The sequence below is a fragment of the Phascolarctos cinereus genome, unplaced genomic scaffold (genome assembly GCF_003287225.1).
Source record: "Phascolarctos cinereus isolate Bilbo 61053 unplaced genomic scaffold, phaCin_HiC Scaffold_1;HRSCAF=81, whole genome shotgun sequence".
Classification (NCBI taxonomy): domain Eukaryota; kingdom Metazoa; phylum Chordata; class Mammalia; order Diprotodontia; family Phascolarctidae; genus Phascolarctos; species Phascolarctos cinereus.
The window spans coordinates 190,998,501-191,019,846 of NW_027555514.1; the positions used below are offsets into that span (position 1 = coordinate 190,998,501).

Consider the following 21,346-nt stretch of genomic DNA (forward strand, 5'->3'; position numbering starts at 1 on the left):
TTGGTTCCAGGCACTAGGCAAACTCTTAAAAGGACCATGCTTGGGTCTTCCCAGAACCCTAAAGACCTTTCAAAAATTGAAGACATGGATAAATGTGCTAAATGCATTTCCAAGTTGATCTGTTGAGGACGTTTTGAAAGGAGAGACAGCTACAGTTTTCACCTTTTCTCCAGAACGGTGAACTATAATAATTCTCTAGAAAGAACACTGGGTCCTTAAGTAAGAACTGGGTGAGGCACCCCTGTGGGACGGGTCTTGACGAGGGCCCCAGCTACCCTGTTCCACCCTAGCGAAAACAGTGCCTATTTACACATGGCAGCTAGAGCAGCTGAATGAGTCTGCTTTGTGTATCTATCCAAGTGAGTAAAGAGCAGTCCTGAGATGGACATTCCTGTGAGCTTGAGTGTTTGGCCTCAGCATCCCAGGAAAGCTTGGTGGCTTTCAGGCCCCAGCACAGGGGGTGAGAGCTCAAGCATCAGCTGGGGAAGGGTCATGGCCAGACCCCGGAAGAATGGGACAGCATTCAACCCTAGTGTAAAGGAGCAGAGGAAGTACCTGTGGTCCCTGACAAAGGGAACAGAAGCATAAGCTTCAGTAGCATGCAGGCAGCAACACGGAGGACACTGGCATGGGAACATTCACAGGCAGGTCCAGCATAGACTTTTGTTCACCATAATCTGGAATTGATAAGGCCTTTCCACACTACTGCTACTAGAGAAATTAGTTGCCAATGAATAATTCCTTCCCAGGAAGGGCTTAAAAGACTAAAAGGTAGAACTAAAGTGCTTTGTTTTCTAATAACAAGGAGCAAGGGAAGCTCTCTAGTCAGCCTCCTCAGAAAAGGGGAATAGCCCCTCTGCAGAGGTTTCTAAGGCGGCAAGGATTTGATATCTGGCCTGATGCGCGGCTCATGGGAAGGGAAGGTGTTGGCTCCCGGCCTTGGGAACACTGAGCGAGGTCATGCACGGGAAAGTTTCAGTATTTACTGACCCTGGCTCAAGGACAGAGTCAACGCAAGAAGGTAGTGACCTCTCTGCCACCTTGCTACAGATGCCCCTGATCCACTGTGAGGATCAGTAGCTCTGTCTGAAGTGTCATCATCAGGGCCATTGCACTTCTGTTCCTGGTGCTTCTCCTGCTCAAGTTTACCACTACACATCGTGGGATCCACTGTGAACTGCAAACATTCGGCATGACCTTCCCTACAGAGCAAATTGTTAACATCTGAGCCTTGGTCTTTCCAAAGGGAAAAGGCAAAGCCTGGGATTTCTGGTCTCTATTCACCTCCCATATTTTCTCACTCCTTCAGAGTAGTGTTACGTTGCTTGGTGTATTTTTTTTTTCTATCTGTTTCTGTTTTTCTCATCGTTCTCTAGTTCTGCTTCTTCCAGGATTCTCACATCTCCAGGGACAGAGTTTTTCAGCAATGGCTTAAAGGCCGTTCAAGTGGTAGATGGTCCTTCAGAAGACCTTAAAACAGGGGTGGGGAACCTGCAACCTCAAGGCCACATGTAGCCCTCTGGGTCCTGAAGTCCAGCCCTTCGACTGAGTCCAAACTTGGATTGGACCCAAACACATGGCCTCAAGGCTGCAGGTTCCCCACCCCTGCAAAGATTTTGCCATGAAAGGTGGTGCTTCATAAGAGCAGCATCTATTTATTAAGCTCTTAAAAATCATCAGCAAACAAAAATATTCCATCATACAAAGAAGAACAATAAGGAAGGTTGTATGTGAAACCATGAACTTCTATTACATATAGATTGCTTTGAAAAGGTAGTGTTGTTCAGTCATGTCTGACTCTTCATGACCCAGTTTGGGGCTTTCTTGGCAAAGATACTGGAGTGATTTGCCATTTCCTTTTCCAGCTCATTTTTTACGGATGAGGAACTGGGGCAAACAGGGTTAGGTGACTGGTCCAGGGTCACACAGCTAGTAAGTGTCTGAGGCCAGATTTGAACTCACAAATATGAGTCTTTCTGACTCTAAGCTCAGCACACTCTCCACCTAGCTACAAGCACCACCCCACTCCCCAGCTAGCTATGTATTTTGCATTTACATTTGCATATTTTGAATTTACATAACTTTGTATATTACATATCTATGTATATTAGATTTAACCATTAGTTACAAAATTATCCTATTTCCCTTTCTGTGCTTTTTGTTTTGGTTTTGTCTGTGTATTTTTTTCATTTTGCTGATGTTCTTTTTTGGGCATCTCTGTTAGCTGTCACTGTTTCCTGCCCACACTGATATCCTCCCTTGTAACAAATAAGTCCAATAAAGCAAAATATATCACCACATTGGCCAGTGTGGGGAAATAGGTATCCCGTTCTTCATTTTCAGTCTATCACCTCTTTACCAAGAGACAGACATGTCTCCTCCATCATTAGATTTCTTCTGAAGGTATGCTTGGGCACAACATTGATCAGCATTCTGTTGTCTTTCAAAGCTGTTTTCCTTAGGATGCTTTGTAGGAATCACTTTGTCATCCTCCTAGAGGTGTTCTGAGTCTGGTCGAATGCTTAATCCACAAGACACTAGCAATTCCTGCCCTGATTTATTTACGTATGATGATGATTGAGAAAGTAGTGAGAAACACTCAAGTTTGAAAAAACAAAAGTCAATAGGCCAAGAATAGGGCTTATGTGCAAAACAAGAAAACAAACACAAAAAAATTTGGGTAAGAAGGCTAAAGTTAGGGTGTGTATGGGTACAGGAAGATGATAAGTCAAAAGTGCATGTGTGTGTGTGTGTGTGTGTGTGTGTGTGTGTGTGTGTGTGTGTACCTGTATCTGTGTCTGTGTCTGTGTCTGTGTCTGTGTATGCGTTAAAGCCAAGAGGCATAGTCTTTTCTTTCTTTTGAGGAATTTCTCACTTGCCATCATCAATAAGCTGCTTATCGTTGACGTTTCATTCTTCTCCATTTGTTTTTCCAGTACATTAAATCAGTTCATCTATCCTCACTGTGTTGGTCTTCTGCTCACAAATTAAGTAATGTGTGTCCTCACAGAGTGAAGTATAAATTTTTCCCTTGTGGAAGTAAGCACAATGCTGATCTTCTTCATTTCCTAAAAGCTTAAACCTGTGGAAGGAAAAGGTAGGTAAAAGTTAGTAAAAACTGCAACTTAATTAGAAAGCAAAGAGCAAATATTTATTTGATCATCAATCATATGAATTACCAACTATGGATTAGATTTAAGACACAGATGTTTCCCTCAAAGAGCTTAGTCTCATTGAAGAGACAAGCAAATACAAGCTGATAAGTGAAAATTCAAGGAATAACACAAGGCAATATATCAGGAAATGTCAAATAGGTGTTGTAGGAGTTCAAGGGAGAAAGAGATCACTATGGATTGGACTGGGTAATCAGTAAAGGAGAGAAAGAGTGAGATGGAGAGACAGAGAAAGGAAGAGAGACAGAGAGAGGAAGAGAGAGAGAGAGACAGAGAGAGAGAGAGAGACAGAGAGAGAGAGAGTGTAGGGGATGAAAATGGTCAGATTTATACTTTAGGAAAACTACTTTGGCAGATGGATTGGGTGGGGGCAAGACTATGTCTATATAGGGAGACTCATTAACAGAGTATCATAATAGTCTTTTTGAAAAGTGAAGAGGTCCTGAACTGGGGCATGACCATGTGGGTAGAGACAAGGGAATAGATGTGACAGATATTGTGGAAGTAGAAACCACAAGATCTGACAGGTGATTTACTATACGGGGTAAGTGAGAATGAGAAGTCAAGGATAACAAGAAAGTTGCAAGTCTGAGTGACCAGAAGGATAGTATCCTTGATAGTAATAGTGAAGTTTGGTAAAAGGATGGATTTGGGGGGAAAGATGATGAATTCTCTTTGGAACACATTGAGTTGAGAAGACATCCAATTCAAATGTCCAAAAGGCATTTGGAAACATGGGACTAAAACTCAAGAAAGAGTAGGGAAGATCTAGGAATCATCTGAATAAAGATGATAATTTAACCCATGATAGCTGATGAGATCACTAAGAGGGAAAATGTAGAGAGAAAAAAAGAGGGCTGAGGAGGTATCCTCAGGTATCCTCATCATTAAGGAGTTCTGTCCTAGACCCACTTCTGTTCTCTCTCTACATTGCTTCATTTGGTGATCTCATCAGCTCCCATGGATTTAATGATCATCTCTATGCTGATGATTTTCAAATCTACCTATCTTACCCCAAACTCTCTGTTGACCTCCAGTCTCATAGCTCCAACTGCCTATTAGATATCTCAAACTAGTTGCCTAGTAGACATCCTAAACTCAACATGTCCAAAATGGAACTCATAATATTTCCCCCTAAACTCTCCCTCCCTCCTATTTTCCCTGTCAGTGCAGGGGGCAACACCATCCTTCCATTCCCTAAGGCTCGCAACCCTAGCAATCATCCTGGATCATCTCTTGCTCCTTATATCCAAGCTATTGTCAAGACCTAGCTATTTCACCTTTGAAGCATCTCTTGAAAACACCCTTTTCTCTCCTCTGACACTGCCACCACTCTGGTACGGGTCCATATCACCTCATGTTTGGGTACTATCAAAACAACCTGCTAATAGATCTGTCTGCCTCAAGTTTCTCCTACTCCAATCCATCCTTTATTTAGCCACTAAAATGATTTTCTTAAAGTATATGACCATGGCACCCCTCCTACCCAATAAATTCTAGTGGCTCCAGGATCAAATATAAAACCCTCTGTTTAGCGTTCAGAGTCCTTCATAACAAAGCTTTCTATCTTTCCAGTCTTCTTACACCTTACTCCCCTACAAATAAGACATTCCTTCTCTCATTTCTAGGCATTTTCTCTGGCTGTCCCCCAAGCTTGGAATGCTCTCTCTCCTCAACTCCACATATTGCCTTCTTTGACTTTCTTTTTTTTAATCTTCTAGTATAATTTATTTATTTTTAGTTTTCAATATTCACTTCCACAAGATTTTGAGTTCCAAATTTTCTCCCCATCTTGTCCCTCCCCCTGCCCCAAGATGGTGTGCATTCTGAATACCCCTTCCACTAATCTGCCCTCCTTTCTATCTCCCCCCCCACTTCTCTTATCCCCTTCCCCTTTTATTTTCCTGTAGGGCAGGAAAGATTTCTATACCCTGTCACCTGTAAATCTTATTTCCCAGTTGCATATAAAAACAATTTTTAACATTTGTTTTTAAAATTTTGGGTTCCAAATTCTCTTCCTTCCTCCCTCCCCAATCCAAACTTCACAGAACAAATCCCTGTAAAAAAAAGATTTGTTCTGTAAAACTTGGACTCAGTCAAAAGGCTGCACCCGAGGACCTAGAAGGCCACATGTAGCCTCGAGGCCACAGGTTCCCTACCCCTAGCTAAAGCAAGATGTTTATGTTATGGAGCTAGGGGACGTAATATAGGTTGGGTCCCCCTTGCTGAGAATCTTGAATAATAAGCAATCTTTTAGACCCCAAGATCTAATCATGAGATATTTCTGCTAGAAATAGCTTTTTAGGGCCAGTTTTGTCTACCTCAGAGATAAAGTAACAGGCAGTGGAGGGAAAAAGTAAGAGAATAGTTAGGAGGAGCGTAATTGTTGAAGCATACCAAAGGAACAAAATTAGAGATGTCTAGTGACTTACACATTCTCAGAGAGGCGTGAACCATCTTCCCAAATCCAGATCCCATCAGAGTTTCTACGGGACAGTCCAATCCATCGAATAAAAGAAGTTCTTCCTTTGATGAAATCCTGAAAAGTGCATATGAAGCCCTCCTAGTCAGAGTAACTCATGGTGGTGATAGTTATACAAGATTCCACTATAGGAAAGATAGGAAAATGAGCTGGTGGACTGAATGAAGTAGACTATAGAAGGTTATTAGGATTCCAAGGTTTGTGGTTTTAGAATGAGAAAGACCTCATGATCTGAGAACTCTAGACAACCAATCTATTATTATAACTCTATCAGAGTCTGTTGGTAAGAAGATCTCTCACAGTTTATGCACCAAAGGAAGAGTACAAGAACAGAATGGAATTAAGTTAGCAAGATAGATGCTAGATAGGATGAAAGTAAAGGCATGTTTTGTGGTTGAGGCTTGAACACTTTTTGAATTAGGTGGTAGGATAGAATGGTTTTAGAAAAATCACTTTGGCAGCTGAGTACAGAATGGATTGGAATGGAGAGCTACTTGAATTAGGGAGATTATTGTAATAATTCAGTAAAGACGGGATGGGGACCTGAACTAGGGGGGTGACTATGTTGCTGTCGCCATCATTTGTCCTTTGTTCTCAAAGAAGACCATGACATCAGGGAGATGATGCCATGACATGCAAGTGAATTGGATTTAAGTAAGGGAGGTTCTATGGAAAGTTACCAGCCTCACTTTGTCCTCTAGAGCCATCTGGGTCCAACGGCAAGATTAAGATATAGATGAGGATGCCTGAAGATGGCCCTGGAGGCAGTGGGAGACCTTGGCCTTTTCAAGCTAAGGTTTTTTAACAGGTCTCAGTTTGGCTGAAGTAAAGCCCATTCAGTGATTAAGGCTTGATAAAAAATGAGGCAAAGAATGGCCTCTTTAAAAAAAGTAGATCTGGAAGGGGAAGATCCTCAGGGTTTTTCACCAAAACAGAAAGAATTGTAATTTACATTCATTCTGAGCCAAACGGGGCCCAAACAGTGACTGAGTAGGGCTTGAGTGATTTGGGGTTAAGGCTAGTCTTTAAGAGAAAACAAAACAAAACAAAAAAAGTTTCAGAGATTAAAATTTACATTCTTTGGGCAGAGCACAGGGAGGTAAGGGTGTGATATCCTGTGTGGTGAGAGAGGAAAGAAAGGAAAGAAAAGAAGAAAGGAAAGAAGGAAGGAAGGAAGGAAGGAAGGAAGGAAGGAAGGAAGGAAGGAAGGAAGGAAGGAAGGAAGGAAAGAAGGAAAGAAGAAAAAGAAAAAAGAAAGAAAGAAAGAAAGAAAGAAAAAGAAAAGAAAGAAAGAAAGAAAGAAAGAAAGAAAGAAAGAAAGAAAGAAAGAAAGAAAGAAAGAAAGAAAGAAAGAAAGAAAAAGAAAGAAAGAAAAAGTGTTGCCTACCTGGAAGTTCGATCCCTAGTGGGCAACTCCTTCTCTACCCATAGAGGTTGCTGTTTGTCCTTTATTCTCGTAGAGAGAAAGGGACAGAAGGGCAAAGGAAAATATCGTAATAATGAAATATGTCACAGGTTATTTGGCAGGTATCTGATATCTGAGATTACTGTCCTACCATCCACAGTCACTTACAAGAAACAAGATATAAGTGACAATGGGCTGCCCTTTACAACCTGTTGAGCATCTTTTTTTTTCTGACACAAAAACCTTTTTCTTTCCAAAACAAAACAAAAAAACCCCTCAAAATATGACTTTAGTTCACTATTCATTATAGAGCTACTTAATCTACTTTTTTGTTTGTTTATTTATTTTTTTTGGAGGCAATTACATGACTTGCCCAGGGTCACACAGCTAGTAAGTATCTGAGGCTGGATTTAAACTCAGGTCCTCCCAACTCCAGGGCTGTGCTTTTATCCTCTTTGCTACCTAGCTTTTGCAAATCTTTCTGTGTCCTTACTGTCAGAATCAATCTCAGAGGTGGAAGACACCTCAGAAGTTACTGACTCCAATCCTTAATTGAATTATAAACTGTGTCTAAGTCATCCTTAATAAGTGCTCATTTTTTGCCCTCTCTTTCTATCCCTATTTCTCTACCAAGTTGGCCTTATTTCATTTTCAACCTGCTTTGTCTTAGGATCCTCTCTCCTCATATTTGGTTAAAATTTTCTTCTGTATAACTTTTAGTCACTGGAAATAATTCTTTATTCCTCAGATATGTATGTATATATATATGTATATATGTGTATATATTTTTCAGGTAGGTATCTCTCCCCTAACTTTAGCCTTGAAGATTTTTACAGAAACTCAAAAGAGTTTATAGAAATACAGGTGATAAATGTCCACTCTATTCCCCTGTTAAATGATTTGGGAGTTTCAAAGCGTCTTTTGCATTACCTGACTGGAGAGAAACTGGAAAAGAGAAAGTCTCTAAAAGCCAAGAAAGACTTCCTTGTAGAAGCTTCAGCAGTTCCAGGCAGAGTGAGAGGATATTGTTTACAGTTTCTCAAGAACATGCTATACTTTTTAGGCAGGTCACATTTTGAGGAATCAAGGGAAGTCAACATGGTAATCTAACCATCTGGAATCTTTTCACAGTCTTCCTAGAGTACTCATTATGGGAATCCCTCTGACGAGGGATGAGAGTTCAATCTCCTTACCAAAGTATCCTGGTGGAATATCTTCGGAAGAGTGGCATTCCGTTCAGCACAATATCGTTTACTCTCTGCCCATGTCAGATTGTGTCTGAAGAAACCATAGCACCTATCTCCATGATATCTCCAGTTGGTGTCACAGAGGTTACATTTGTGACCTATAGTAGAAGCCAGAGCAAAGGTACCTCTTCAGTCAGCAATGGTTTCTGACTCTCTCGATATTGGAGTCTCTCCTCTCAGATCTCAAGACTCCAAAGATGCTATCTGGCAGAGAGGGAGGGGATGGACTAAGAAAAGGGTAAGGAGTCCCCAGATAGACTTACCCACAGGCTTTTGAATAAGCTCTTGACAGATGTTTTTTGCTACTTTCTGGAGAATCTCTGAGAGATTTCTATCCTGGGTAGGAAGGTAATCTTGTTGTTTGAAGACTGGGGGGGCTGGGAAGGGGGAGGTGAAAGAAATTTAATAATGTTAGTTTATAATGAATGAAAGGCCTTTCTATGAACCCAACAGTTGTTGATCCCTGGATAATTTATAACACACATATAGTGTAGAGAGTTTTGTAGAGGGATTAAGGGATGAAGAGAATAAGTCTGGAACATACAACTGTTACTCAAGTCATCGGATAATCTAGTTAACAAGAATTAACAAATATCTGATAACTCCGTTGTTCCCTACCCTGATCAGAACACCTCTGGAGTATTTTGTTCAATTTTGGGCACCTTGTTCAAATCTGGACATCTTAAGAAGGACTTTGATAAGTTTTAGGGTGTCCAGATGAGAGGGCCTCGATGATGAAGTTCCTTGAAATCGTGATAGCTACTTTCAAGTGTGTGAAGGAGATTAGCCTGCTTTGCCTACTCCAGCTAAGAGCAATGAGTGGAAATTGCAAGGAGGAAAATTTAGTCATGAAGTAAGGAAAAACTTATTAATTATTGTTGTTCAGTCACCTCAGTCATGTCTGACTCGTCATGACCCCATTTGAGGTTTGTTTTGCCATTTCCTTCTCCAGCTCATTTTACAGGTGAGGAAACTGAGGCAAACAGGGTTGTGACTTGCGAAGGGTTACACAGCTAGTAAGTGTCTGAGGCCAGATTTGAACTCAGGAAGATGAATGTTCCTGACTCCAAGCCTGGTGTTCTATCCACTGCACTATCCAGCTGCTCCTCTTATTAATTAGATTTGCACAAAAATAGAATGGCCTGCCTTGGAAGTTATTAGGTTCCATCTCACTATAAGCTGTCAAGCAAAGGTGGATGGCTTTGTAGAGGGGATTCTCAACCAGGCTAGGGCTAACAATTATGACTTTAGCTAAGTTTGCAAAGTGCTTTACAAATATTATCACATTTGATCCTCACAACAACCCTGGGAGGTGATTGCTATTATTATCCCCATTTTTACCGATGAAGAAACTAAGTCAAACAGTTTCTGAGGTCAAATTTGAACTCGAGTCTTCCCGGCTCTAGGCCCAGTGTCTTATCCACTGCACCCCTAGATGACTTAGATGGCTGCTGGAGTTCCTTCCACTTGTGAGATTCTATGAAAGAGACCCAGAATGAAGAATGAAGAATCAAATGAACTCTACAAAACAGATAAATCAATCAACAAACATTTGTAGGGCACTGAGCCTGTGACAAGCACTGTGCTCAGTGCTGAGGACAAACAAAAGTAAAACTATGTCTGCTACCCCAGAAGAATTTACAGCATATTAAAGGAAATGCTGTGTTTCCATGGTGGCAGGCCATGAACCAGAGTAAGGGAGGTAGATGAATACTGTTGCTCCCCATGACAGATTCAATTCCAGAAAATCAATCTAACTAACTAAACAAATATTTCATGAGAGTTTGCTCAATATACCAGAATTTTGGCAGCATGCCTTCTGGGGGTAAAGTAATGAAACCTCAGAGTTAAAAAGCAACTCAAGGGTTATCTGGTCCAATCCATTCTTCCAGAAATCCCCTACCTAAATCCACTGGTGAATAGTCATCCAGCTTCCCCTTTAAGGGAACTCACTAGCTTTTTAACTAATCCATTCTGACCTAAAAAATCGATGAATGAATAAGAGAAATCTTAAAAAAAAAAAAGGGCAGCTAGATGGTGCAGTAGATACAGCACTGGGCTTGGAATCAGGAAGACTCATCTTCATGAGTTTAAATCTGGCCTCAGACACTTACTTGCTGTGTGACCCTGGGCAAGTCACTTAACCCTGTTTGCCTCATTTGTCCCTCATTTGTAAAATTAGCTGGAGAAGGAAAAGGCAAACCACTCCAACATCTTTGCTGAGAAAACCCTAAAATGGAATTGGACATGACTGAACAACAACAAAAAGTTAAATAGGAACAAGAAGGAGTAACACTTTCCCCACTAGATCTCTGGAATCATACTTTTTCATGTAAATTAGGGCTGAAAAACCCTGTTTTCATTTTCTTGGTGTTTGGGATTTTGCTTCTCCAAAAGAGCTTAAGTGTGGTGAGAAGTTCTTCAGAGGCAAGGTCCCTATGAAGGGGTGTAAATGGGTGAATTGTAAGTTAGGGCTCTTTTTTCCCATCCCAATCTTGGGGGCCAATTGACACTTACACATTATTCCTAGAGTCACCAGACCAGCTGCCATCCCTAGGCACAGGAACAGCAGCGTTAGAGCCATTGGACGCCACAGAGGAGAAACACTGGGTTCAACTATGGGCAACCAGCAGGAGAGGAGAGTCAGAGAATATAGCACGTACCTCTGGGAAACACAGGATAGGGGCTCCTCCTTACCCTCCCAGGAGCCAACCAGAAATAGAGGCAGCTCCAGAGACCAAGCCTGCCTTCTTGCTTATCAGCATTTCCAACCCATCTCCAAGATATGCTGTTCTCCTATGTTCTGCCTATACCTTTCCTCTTAATCTTGCATCTATGACATGGGCTGAAACTGCTGATTATTGGATTAACAGAAGGAAGGCAGAGCTATCCTACATCTTTAGTTACCTAGAGGTTTCTTTTATCTTCTCCTGTCCTGGGTCTCATCAATAGGGATGTCACTAAAGCTAAGCCCAGTGTGAAGGGAATTGCTCCCCAGTATGACTATCTGATCATTCCCACACATTCCTCTTACTGGTAAGTAGGCTTCATTTCCCCTTAATAATAAGATATCATGGGGCAGCTAGGTGGTGCAGTGGATAGAGCTCTGGCCTTGGAGTCAGGAGGACCTGAGTTCAAATCTGGTCTCGGACACTTGACACTTAATAGCTGTGTGACCCTAGGCAAGTCACTTCACCTCGATTGCCTCACCAAAAAGGGGGAAAAAAATAAGATATCTTCAAAGTTGATTTTCGGTTGGGCAGAGTGGAACTTATTAGGCAATCACAAGGGAATCATCGATATCTTCTGGGTGCATAGAGAGAGGACACAGCTACTAATGTTGTGAGGTGGAACACAACATGGGTTCAGATTTTGGCTCTGCAATTTACTACCAATGCAACCTTGGGCAATCCCTTCATCTCCCTGTGTTTCAATTTCATTTGTAAAATGATGAGTTAGAAACAAAATACTCCCTGCTCTCAAGTACTTTGGATTAACTAAATAATAGGCTTCTCAGACAAATAATATACACACAATCATGTGACCTCAAAGACACCTTTCAGCTCTAATTCTTTGATCCTATGATCACCTCTCTCAATGGTCTCACTGTCTTCCCTTATCTTTTCAGCTCTCTTGCAAATAAGTCTGTCCCTGTGCCCCATGTCTGGACACTACATAACCTCTGGGCTGTGGCACATTATTTGACTGGGAAAAAATATCTCACAATTACACAATGCCTTAAATTTTGCAAAGCACTATACATATGTGTATACATATATATGTGTGTGTATGTGTGTATCACTATAGATATACACACATGTGTATGTATGTGCGTATACAGACACACATATACATATATGTGTGTATACACATACACACATGTATGTGTACATGTATATATACATATTATATATAATATATACAAATATATTATATATATATACACATACACACATGTATGTGTACATGTATATATACATATTATATATAATATATACAAATATATTATATATATACATATATATATACTATATATAAATAATATATATAAATCTGATTTGATTCTCACAATACCCTGTAAGGTAGTTGCTATTGTTATTCTCATTTTATAGATGAGGAAATTAATGCTTGGAAAAGTTAAGTGATTTGCACAGCATTACACAACTAGTCTAATGTCTGAGACAGGACCTCAGGTCTTCCTCATTCCAAGTCCAGCCTTTTATCCACTATACCACGCTATTTCTACTAAACATACACACACACACACACACACACACACACACACACACACACACACACACTCACTGCACATATACATCTTGTTATAAATCTAGAGATGGGGTCTGTGATTTCATTGGTATAGGGAACTCCCAGGTGAGAAAACTCCTTCTATCAAAGCAAGTGGGCATTTTTTTTTACAACTTAGGAGAGATGCCTAGAGTATTAAGAGGTTCCCTCATAATTCTCATATAACCTGGACATGTAAGAAGTGAGAATTGGCTCAGTTCTTGGCTTTGAGGCCAGCTCTCTGTATCATGCTGCCTATATAGATGATATAAACATGGAGGCATAATATAGGCATATCCATAAAAGTATATAGATGACAATTTTTTTAAAGGGGAGGAGGGCTTTCCTCAATTACTGCTGGAATTAGAATAATCCCAACCTGCCTGGCTCTTAGTACAACCAAGGATATTTTAATTCCTACCTGGAAGTCCTGAAGTTATAGCTGATGTTCTTGATTTAAAATTTAACGTGATATATCCATCTTCATCCTGCATGTCTTTTCCTTTGCTGGATAATAGTGCTTAGCATAGACTGCCACGCCAGAAAGCACAGATCACCTTCACAGTTCCAAGATCAATGTCTCTCTTTCTCGATTCTTCTTAACTTTTGCTTCTCATAAGTACGGAGGAGTCAACTACAGACTGGATATATTATGCCTCTTTCAGGAAGTGCTCCCATGGATGCTCAGAGATATACTGGCCTTGGGCACAGAGGAAAAGGAACTTTGGGTGCGGAAACAGATGGAATGAATTCTTCCTTTTTTCTTATCTCTAGTGCATGACAGAGGCATTCCATTACATGTATCTTTCCAAAGAACCAATTGTCTCTCTCTCTTTCTTTCTCTCTGTCATCTCTTTCTCTTTCTCTCCTTTTACTCTTCTTTCTTTCTTTCCTTCCATCCTTCTTTCCTTCTCTTTTTTGAAGAAGCAGAATGACCTATTCTGACATGAACTTCTCCACAAATTATCATAGGACAAAACTCTTATTGGAGTTTAGAATAGGAATGTTGATCTTGGAGTAGGAAAGGCCAGGGAGAGGATCTAATATGGTCCAACTTCAAACCTGGGGAAGCTAAATATTTCATGACCGAATGTGGAGTGTTGGAGCCATACTATTAGGAAGTGTCTAAAGCCATATTTCCAAACCTTTTTAATGCCCAGGCATTTCACAGATCCCTCTGAATAATAGTAGTATTATTACTAGTTGATCCATTGATTGAGAAAACCCATGAAAAAAGCTAGGATGAACAGTAACACTTTTAAATGAGTTTATAATTTATTAATCACAACAGCTACATATATTTAGAATAGTAACATATTTTTGGAGATAATATTTATTCTGTCTACAAAAGATCTGTTTGCTTGCTTATAATACTGACTCATTCAATAAGGTAGACCCCCTCGAAATAACTCCATTGCCCTTGCACAGGCTGGGAATTCCTGGCATAAAATAAATTTGAATTCCCACATTAGTCTTAATCCCAAACTAACTTTTCAGAGTTTTGTAGGACTGTGAATAACCAGTAACTATATTACATACCATCCACATAACCCATCCTCTCCTCATAACCTCCCAGTACCAGAATGATCTTAGTGAAAGCAATATTGAATCCTTTGAGGCATTGCCCTCACTGTATTTTCCCCTCATTGGGACATACAAATTAACCTGTAGGATGAGAGAATTTTTGCTATAATGTGGTTGGAGTTTTCTACAGTCTAAGGCCCCTTATTTTGAGGGATTGCCACATTATATATACTTCTGCACAAATGCTTATTTTCCTAAAAATCAGTGCTATATATGGAAGATAACAATTCAGTGTGGGTTAAGGATAGAATCAGTAAGGAAAAATGCAAGCAATTGAATAGATTTAACTTTGAGGAGAAAAGGGTAAGAGGATGAACTTGACATTGATTTCAAATATATATATATATATATATATATATATGTAATGGGAAACTGTAGCAATGACTGTTGCTATTTAGTGGCAGTACAAAACTCTAAAATCACTAATGTAACTACTTATTTTGACACTATTAATAATCCAGACTTGCACTGACAGTACCCTCTGAGAAAGGTTCAAGGGTTCTACTACCTTGCAAGTGTCTGTATTTTCTTTCTTGTGGCAAACGTACTGTCCCAAGCTTCAGGGGTTTTGTGCAGCTGTTTTCAGAGATACTTCTAGGGACCTGTAAATTTTCAGTTCTTCCAAGGTGCTTTGATCAAGGGCGAGGTGTTTATTCCTTTCCTGTCTTATGCTCTGGTCTATAAGTGACCACAAGCACTCTTTTCTGCCTTCGAATTGTGAGGAAGATTTCCTCTTTACAGCAACTACAAGCTCCATCACGCCAGCACTCCTCCTCACCCCCGGACCACCACCCAAAACTGTGACCCAGATCCAAGCACAGGCAAAGCAAGAGAATCCTGCACCAGCAGAGGAATCCCTGCAATCCCCCTCTGATCAGCCACTCGATTCCCCCTCAGTCTATAGGTTAGAAGCTCAGGAGGCACCTCAGGCTGCGTTCTCGGGGAATGGAGCTGAAACCACTGTAAACCTAGGTAATTAAATAACAAAATTATTTGCCAGAGAACTACTAGCCAACGCTTAAAACTCAAAGGACTTGACAGTGTCCTAAGCCCATCTAGAGGAGCCTGTTCTATAATCGATGAACCCCGATACACCCTACCCCTTCTTGCCAATACAGCCTATATACCGCCATCGTCAGCCTACCCCAACAGGTATCAAAAGTAAGCAAAATCATCAACCATAAAAACGTTAGGTCAAGGTGTAGCATATGAAGAGGAAAGTAATGGGCTACATTTTCTAATATAGAAAATCAACGGACTATCTTATGAAACCTAAGACATACGAAGGAGGATTTAGCAGTAAATTAAGAATAGAGCGCTTAATTGAAACAGGCAATAGGACGCATACACACCGCCCATCACCCTCCTCAACATAACTTTAACCCAATAACTAATAAAACAAATCAACAAGAGAGGAGAAAAGTCGTAACATGGTAAGTGTACTGGAAAGTGCACTTGGAACATCAAAATGTGGCTTAACTAAAAGCATTTAGCTTACACCTAAAAGACTTCAGCTAACCCTGACCATTTTGAGCCAATACAAGCCCACCTACTAATCAACACAACTACACCAAACTTTTACCAAAACATTTACCCCATCCCAGTATAGGAGACAGAACAGATAAAAGGCGCATTAATGAAAGTACCGCAAGGGAAACCTGAAAGACAAGATTCAAAGCACCATAAAGCAAAGATTCAACCTTCTACCTCTCAGCACCACAGAAACACACTTTTCCCACTGACCTTCTAAGTTGTCTTTGGTGTTCATGGGTTGAAAAGTCTGGAAACCACCACAGCTGCCTGCGATTCAGTCCTCTGAGGCCTGCTCCAGGTTTGCTGTGGCCTGTGTGCCCACACCGAACTGATCAACCATTCGGGTTGTCTTGGGCTGGAAAGTTATTTCACTCTGTCTTTTTGTGGGTTCTGCTGCTTTAGAATTGGTTTAGAGCCATTTTTTATAGGTATTTGGAGGGGCTGGGGGAGAGTTCAAGCAAGTCACTGCTTTCACTCTGCTACCTTGGCTCTGCCCTCCAATAAATACTTCTTAACTGACTATTATATCTCCTGGTTCTGTGTTTCACATCAATGGAATAAGCTGAAGTCTCCTATTTCTTGCATAAATGTAAGTAAATATAATTACTAAAAAGATGAATGAAACACTGTAGAAAAATGACAAACATCATAAATTTAGTAATTCCATATCTCTTTTCCATAACTGACTTTCCTTTTCATAGTAGACCAGTTTTTCCATTAACACATGTTTTTTCTCATCCATGCCGTCAAGGTTTTTGCTGCTGTCTTTCTGTACAACTTCAAGAGAACATCAAAAGTATTACAGCATCTCAGGACTGAAAGAAAACTCAGTGAAGTGAGTGAGTGAGTGAGCAAGAATCCTTTCTACAACCTTCCCTGTCTGAAGGCTTCCAGACAGGGGGAACCCACCACATCCTGAAGCAGTGCCTTAGAAAGTTCTAAACATTAGGAAGTTGTCCTTACGTCACCCAAAATTTGTCCACCTCTTCAACTTTTAGCTATTATTCCTAGCTAGTTCTGCCATCTGGGGCCTAGTAAAACATGACTAATCCCTCCTTTATAGGACAGCTCTTCACATATTTTAAGACAACTATCTTGCCTCATCTAATTCTTCCTCAGTTTAAACATATATGATTCCTTCAGGCAATTTTCATAAAACAAAATCCTAAGAACTTTCACCATTCCACTTGTCCTACTTTGGACACTCTCTGGCTTATCAACATAGCTGAAAACAGATCTTCTTAAGGCAGAAGTCAAGACCAAATCACTTCCTGGCTTTCATATTGTCAATGGCTCCTAAGTGCCTCTAGTTTAAACCAAACTCTAGTTTAGCACTGAAAGTCTTTCACAATCTGTATCCAACCTACTTTTCCAGACTTGTTTCACATTTTCCTTTATCTATATTCTGGTTAAACTGCCATACTTCCTGTACTGGAACCTGACATTCCATTTTTCACTTCTGCGACTTGGAGTCATCCTGTAAGCCTGATACACACTCCCTTCTCACCTCTTCATTGTTAGAACCCTTAGATTTCTTCAAGGCTTAACTTGGATGCCATATCCTATAGAAAGTCTTACCCGATCTCCCTCTATGTTAGTGTTTTCTCTCTCCCCAGAATATCTGGTATTGATCCATCTGTGAAAATGTCTTTTCCCCAATGGTATGAAATTGTACTTCTTTTTGTATCCCAAAGGCCTAGCATGGTACAAACTGTTGAATTAAATTTAATCTCAAATTTAATCAACAAGTTCTAATTTGTCAAGATCTATTTGGACACTGACAGTGCTATACAATGTTTTAACTAGTCCTCTTTGCTGGGTAGCATCCTCCCACTTGCACCGTCAAATTTAATAAGCATTTCATTTATACTTTTATCCGTATCAAAAAAGAGATAACTCTAAATGGGACAGGATCAAAAAGAAATTCGGGGGCATTCTTTTGGGGACCACATTCCAAGTTCAAGTTGAACCACTGATGCGTACTCTTTATAGCCAGTCGTACACCCAGTTCCAAATCCATCTGCCTCTACATTGGCATAAGAGACTTTTGCCAAGTGCTTTGTAAAATCTAGGTAAATTATCTCTGTAGTATTCTCCTGATTTATCACTCTAATTACTTTGTCACAAAAGGAAATGAGATTGTCCTACATTTCCTGAATATGCTGGGAAAGAGATATATTACTCTGAATATGTGTGCGTGTATTTATTTTTAATTTAAGGAATAAAACAAGCATTTCTATAACATAGTACAATTAAAAAAGATGATTGCACATGAAACTGCAAATCTACTATGCACAACTTGCTATTCCTTTCAAATATACACAAAATTATCATGTTAATTTCTTTTTTTTTCTTCCCTTATCCCCACCCCCTGCCCTAGAAATGGCTACCATTAGACACATACTTCTACTTATCAATTCTTTTTCTGGATTCAGACAGCATCTTTCTTCATCTGTCCTTTCTAGTTAATTTGTGTATTTATAATAGACAAAAGAATTTATTTACTCAAAGTTGTTCTTAAAACAATATTGCCATTACTGTATACAATGTTTTCTTTGTTCTGCTCATTTTGCAAGTCTTTCCATGTTTTTCTAAAATTGTTGTGTTCATCATTTCTTACAGCACAGTATTATTTCATCATAATCATATATCACAACTTGTTCAGCCACTCCCCAATTGATGGGCATCCCTGCAAATTTCAATACTTTGCCACCACAAAGAGAGCTGCTATAAACATTTTAGAACATATAGGTTCTTTTCCTTTTTCCCTAATCATGTTTGGAAATAGAACAAGTAGTGGTATTGCTGAGTCAAAGGGTATAAGCAGTTTAATAACTTTTTGGGCATAAATCCAGATTGCTCTCCAAAATGGTTGGATCATTTCACAATTCCAATAACAATGAATCAATGTCCCAATTTTTCCACACTCCAATATTTGTCATTTTCCCTTTCTATCATTTTAGCCAATCTGGTAGGTATAAAATGATATCTCAAGGTTTTTTTAATCTGCATTTCTCTAATCAGTAATAACTGAGCATTTTTATATGACCATAAATTGTTTTGATTTCTTCATTGGAAAACTGCTTGTTAATCTCCTTTGACCATTTATCAGTTGGGGAATGACTTGTATTCTCATGGATTTGACGAAGTTCTTTATATATTTTAGGTATGGGACCTTTATCTGATAAACTGCCTGTAAAATTTTTTCCCCCAATTTTCTGCTTTCCTTCTCATCTTGGCTATAGGTGTTCTATTTGTACAAACCCTTTATTTTAATATAATTGAAATTATCTTAACTAATTTATATATTCAATTCCATCCTAATTAAATTACCAAAAATATTTTACTGAATTAAAAAAAAATAAAAAATTCATTTGGAAAAACAAAAAGTCAAGAATATAAAGGGAAATAATGAAAAATGTAAAGGAAGGAGGTTTAGCAGTAGCAGATCTTAAAATGTATTATAAGGTAGTAATTACCAAAACCAGTTTTACTGGCTGAGAAATAGAAAGGTAAATGAATGGAATAGGATAGACATACAATTTACGGCAGCAGATAAACATAATAGCTTTGTATATGACAAGTGTAAAGCCTTAAGATTTGGGGATAAGATTTGGTAAAAAAAAATTTGTTGGGAAAAATGGAAAACAAACTAGCAGAAACTGGGTATATTGTATATATATATATACATACATATACATATACATACGTATATATACATATATATACACACACAACTCCCACACACACATATATACATATATATTATGTGTATATGTATATATGTGTGTATACATATAAACTTATGAGTTGCTTTGGAAATTTAAAATGTATTGTGAACCCTTGAAAGGACTATTACAAAGTCAGCTAGATATTTATGTTCTCGGGGTGGCAGGTATGGGTCGGATGTAGGTGGAAAAATGATTGTAGCCATGAAAAGTCAGGGAAAGAAGAAAGGAAGAACATGGTGGCAAATCTGAAGCACAACAGTGATGTTCAGATACCCCAAGAAAAAAAGAAGACAAATAAAAAACATTGTAGTCTAGTAGAAAGAACACTGGGTCTTAGAATTGGAAGATTTAGGCTGGAGCTCAGTCTCCTACACTTATCTAGTTGTGTGACCCTGGGGAACTTATAATAAATTGTAACAGCTTTTAGCTAGATGAGACCTTCATGATAATCTAGCACAACCATTAATCTCTTTGTGCCTCAATTTCTTCATCAATGCAGGGTAGTTATGAGAAAAGTACTTTGTGATTCAAGATAAAAACCCAATATCCCTGTCTTTATATATGATCAGTTACCAAAACTTGGTAGTTCCATATCCTAATACCTCTAGAACCTGTACTCCTTTTCACACTTCCACCATTCTAGAGTAGGTCTTCATATTATGCCTCTGTTTGTCATTTAAGGGTGTCTGCAATCTGATCCCTTTCTACCTTCCCAGTTTTCTTATGTATTACTCCCTTCTCCTCACTCAGCTATCCATCCATACTGGCCTGTCTGATGTTCAGCACCTATGGAGTTCCATTCCATACCTTTGCATAGGTTATTTCTAATATTTGGAATGCATTCCCTCATCTCAGCCTTTTGGAATCCTGGATTTCCTTCAAGACTCACCTTCAAATACTACCTTCTACATGAAGCCCTTCTTGATCTCTTGTCTGCTAGTTCCCTTCCTCCCATAAATAAGTTGTATTCATTTTATATGTATAATTTACATACTTTAATATAAAGGCTCTCCCATTAGGATATAAGCTCCTCGGGGGCAGGGATTGCTTCAATTTTAGTTTTGTATCCCTAGTCTTCCTGGCATATAGTGAGTACTCAATAAATGTTTGCTGATGAAGAGCCTATCCTAGAGAAATAATCTCCAAACTAATCTAATAAGTCTCTGTGCCTCCATCCTTTCAGCCTATAGCCTATTTTCATAACACTGCTAAAAGTAATCTTTAATACACACAAGCAATGTCTGCCATGCTCAAAAATCTTCAATGGCTTCTTACTCTGTTAAGTAAAGTTCAAAATCCTCTTTCCAGCATTCAAGAAGATATATGATCCCGGACTATTTATTTCACATTACTCTTCTCTTCTTGGTTATCCTTTGCCCCCTATATACTGACTATACTCTCAGCCCTCCATTCCTTGTAGCTTTCCCATTTTATTCATTCATTCATTCATTCACCTAAAATTTTATTAAACACCTAATAAAGGTTGGGCTGGGAATACAAAAACTGAAATGTAAAGTCCTTTCTCTCAAGGAGTTTACAATCTATTACTCACCTTCACTTGTTGAAGCCTGATTCAAATGCTGCCTCCTCCAGGAAGCTTTCTTGTTCACCCAGGTTAGCAATAATCATGCCCTCAAACAACATTTGGTTTTGTAACTTTTCTTATACTGTAACATTGTATATTATAGCTCTCTGTGTTCTGTCTCATTCTCACATGAGACTGTAAGTTCCTTGAAGTCAGGAACCTTGGCATCTAAGTATTTTATCTCCTTCACAGCCTGATACAGTATCACACAAAGAATAGGCTTTTATTTAATTATTATTTTTTATATATTTTTCTCCCCTGGGAGAATGCTCAGTAAGCTAAAATTGTTTCAAGGGTTTGGAAGACTGCTGAGAGAAGA

At 39.3% G+C, this 21,346-nt stretch overlaps 1 protein-coding gene across 3 annotated transcripts; it reads right to left on the minus strand.

Annotated features, from left to right (window-relative positions):
* Nucleotides 1-1,635: 1,635 nt before the first annotated feature.
* LOC110218774 (C-type lectin domain family 1 member B-like) lies at nucleotides 1,636-13,500 on the minus strand. Of its 3 annotated transcripts, XM_021001738.2 has the most exons (6): nucleotides 13,016-13,462; nucleotides 10,825-10,923; nucleotides 8,571-8,684; nucleotides 8,254-8,405; nucleotides 5,606-5,712; nucleotides 1,636-3,082 (listed from the first exon to the last, which is right to left on the minus strand). In XM_021001738.2, the coding sequence occupies exons 1-6, from the start codon at nucleotides 13,086-13,088 to the stop codon at nucleotides 2,941-2,943; spliced, it is 687 nt and encodes a 228-aa protein (XP_020857397.1). In that variant the 5' UTR covers nucleotides 13,089-13,462; the 3' UTR covers nucleotides 1,636-2,940. The 3 variants fall into 3 exon arrangements, with proteins under 3 accessions (XP_020857397.1, XP_020857398.1, XP_078012001.1); XM_021001739.2 differs by lacking the exon at nucleotides 10,825-10,923 and having other exon boundaries at nucleotides 13,016-13,500; XM_078155875.1 differs by lacking the exon at nucleotides 8,571-8,684 and having other exon boundaries at nucleotides 13,016-13,465.
* Between the last annotated feature and the right edge of the window lie 7,846 nt (nucleotides 13,501-21,346).

Bases quoted from the DNA above. Each gene is read 5' to 3' on its own strand.
- LOC110218774 (XM_021001738.2), bottom strand. From the start codon at position 13,088: ATGCAGGATGAAGATGGATATATCACGTTAAATTTTAAATCAAGAACA. The intron at 10,924-13,015 runs GTAGGAATTAAA...GGTTGCCCATAG, and splicing joins TATAACTTCAGGACTTCCAG to TTGAACCCAGTGTTTCTCCT. The intron at 5,713-8,253 runs GTAAGGAGATTG...TGCACTTTTCAG, and splicing joins TATTCCACCAGGATACTTTG to GATTTCATCAAAGGAAGAAC.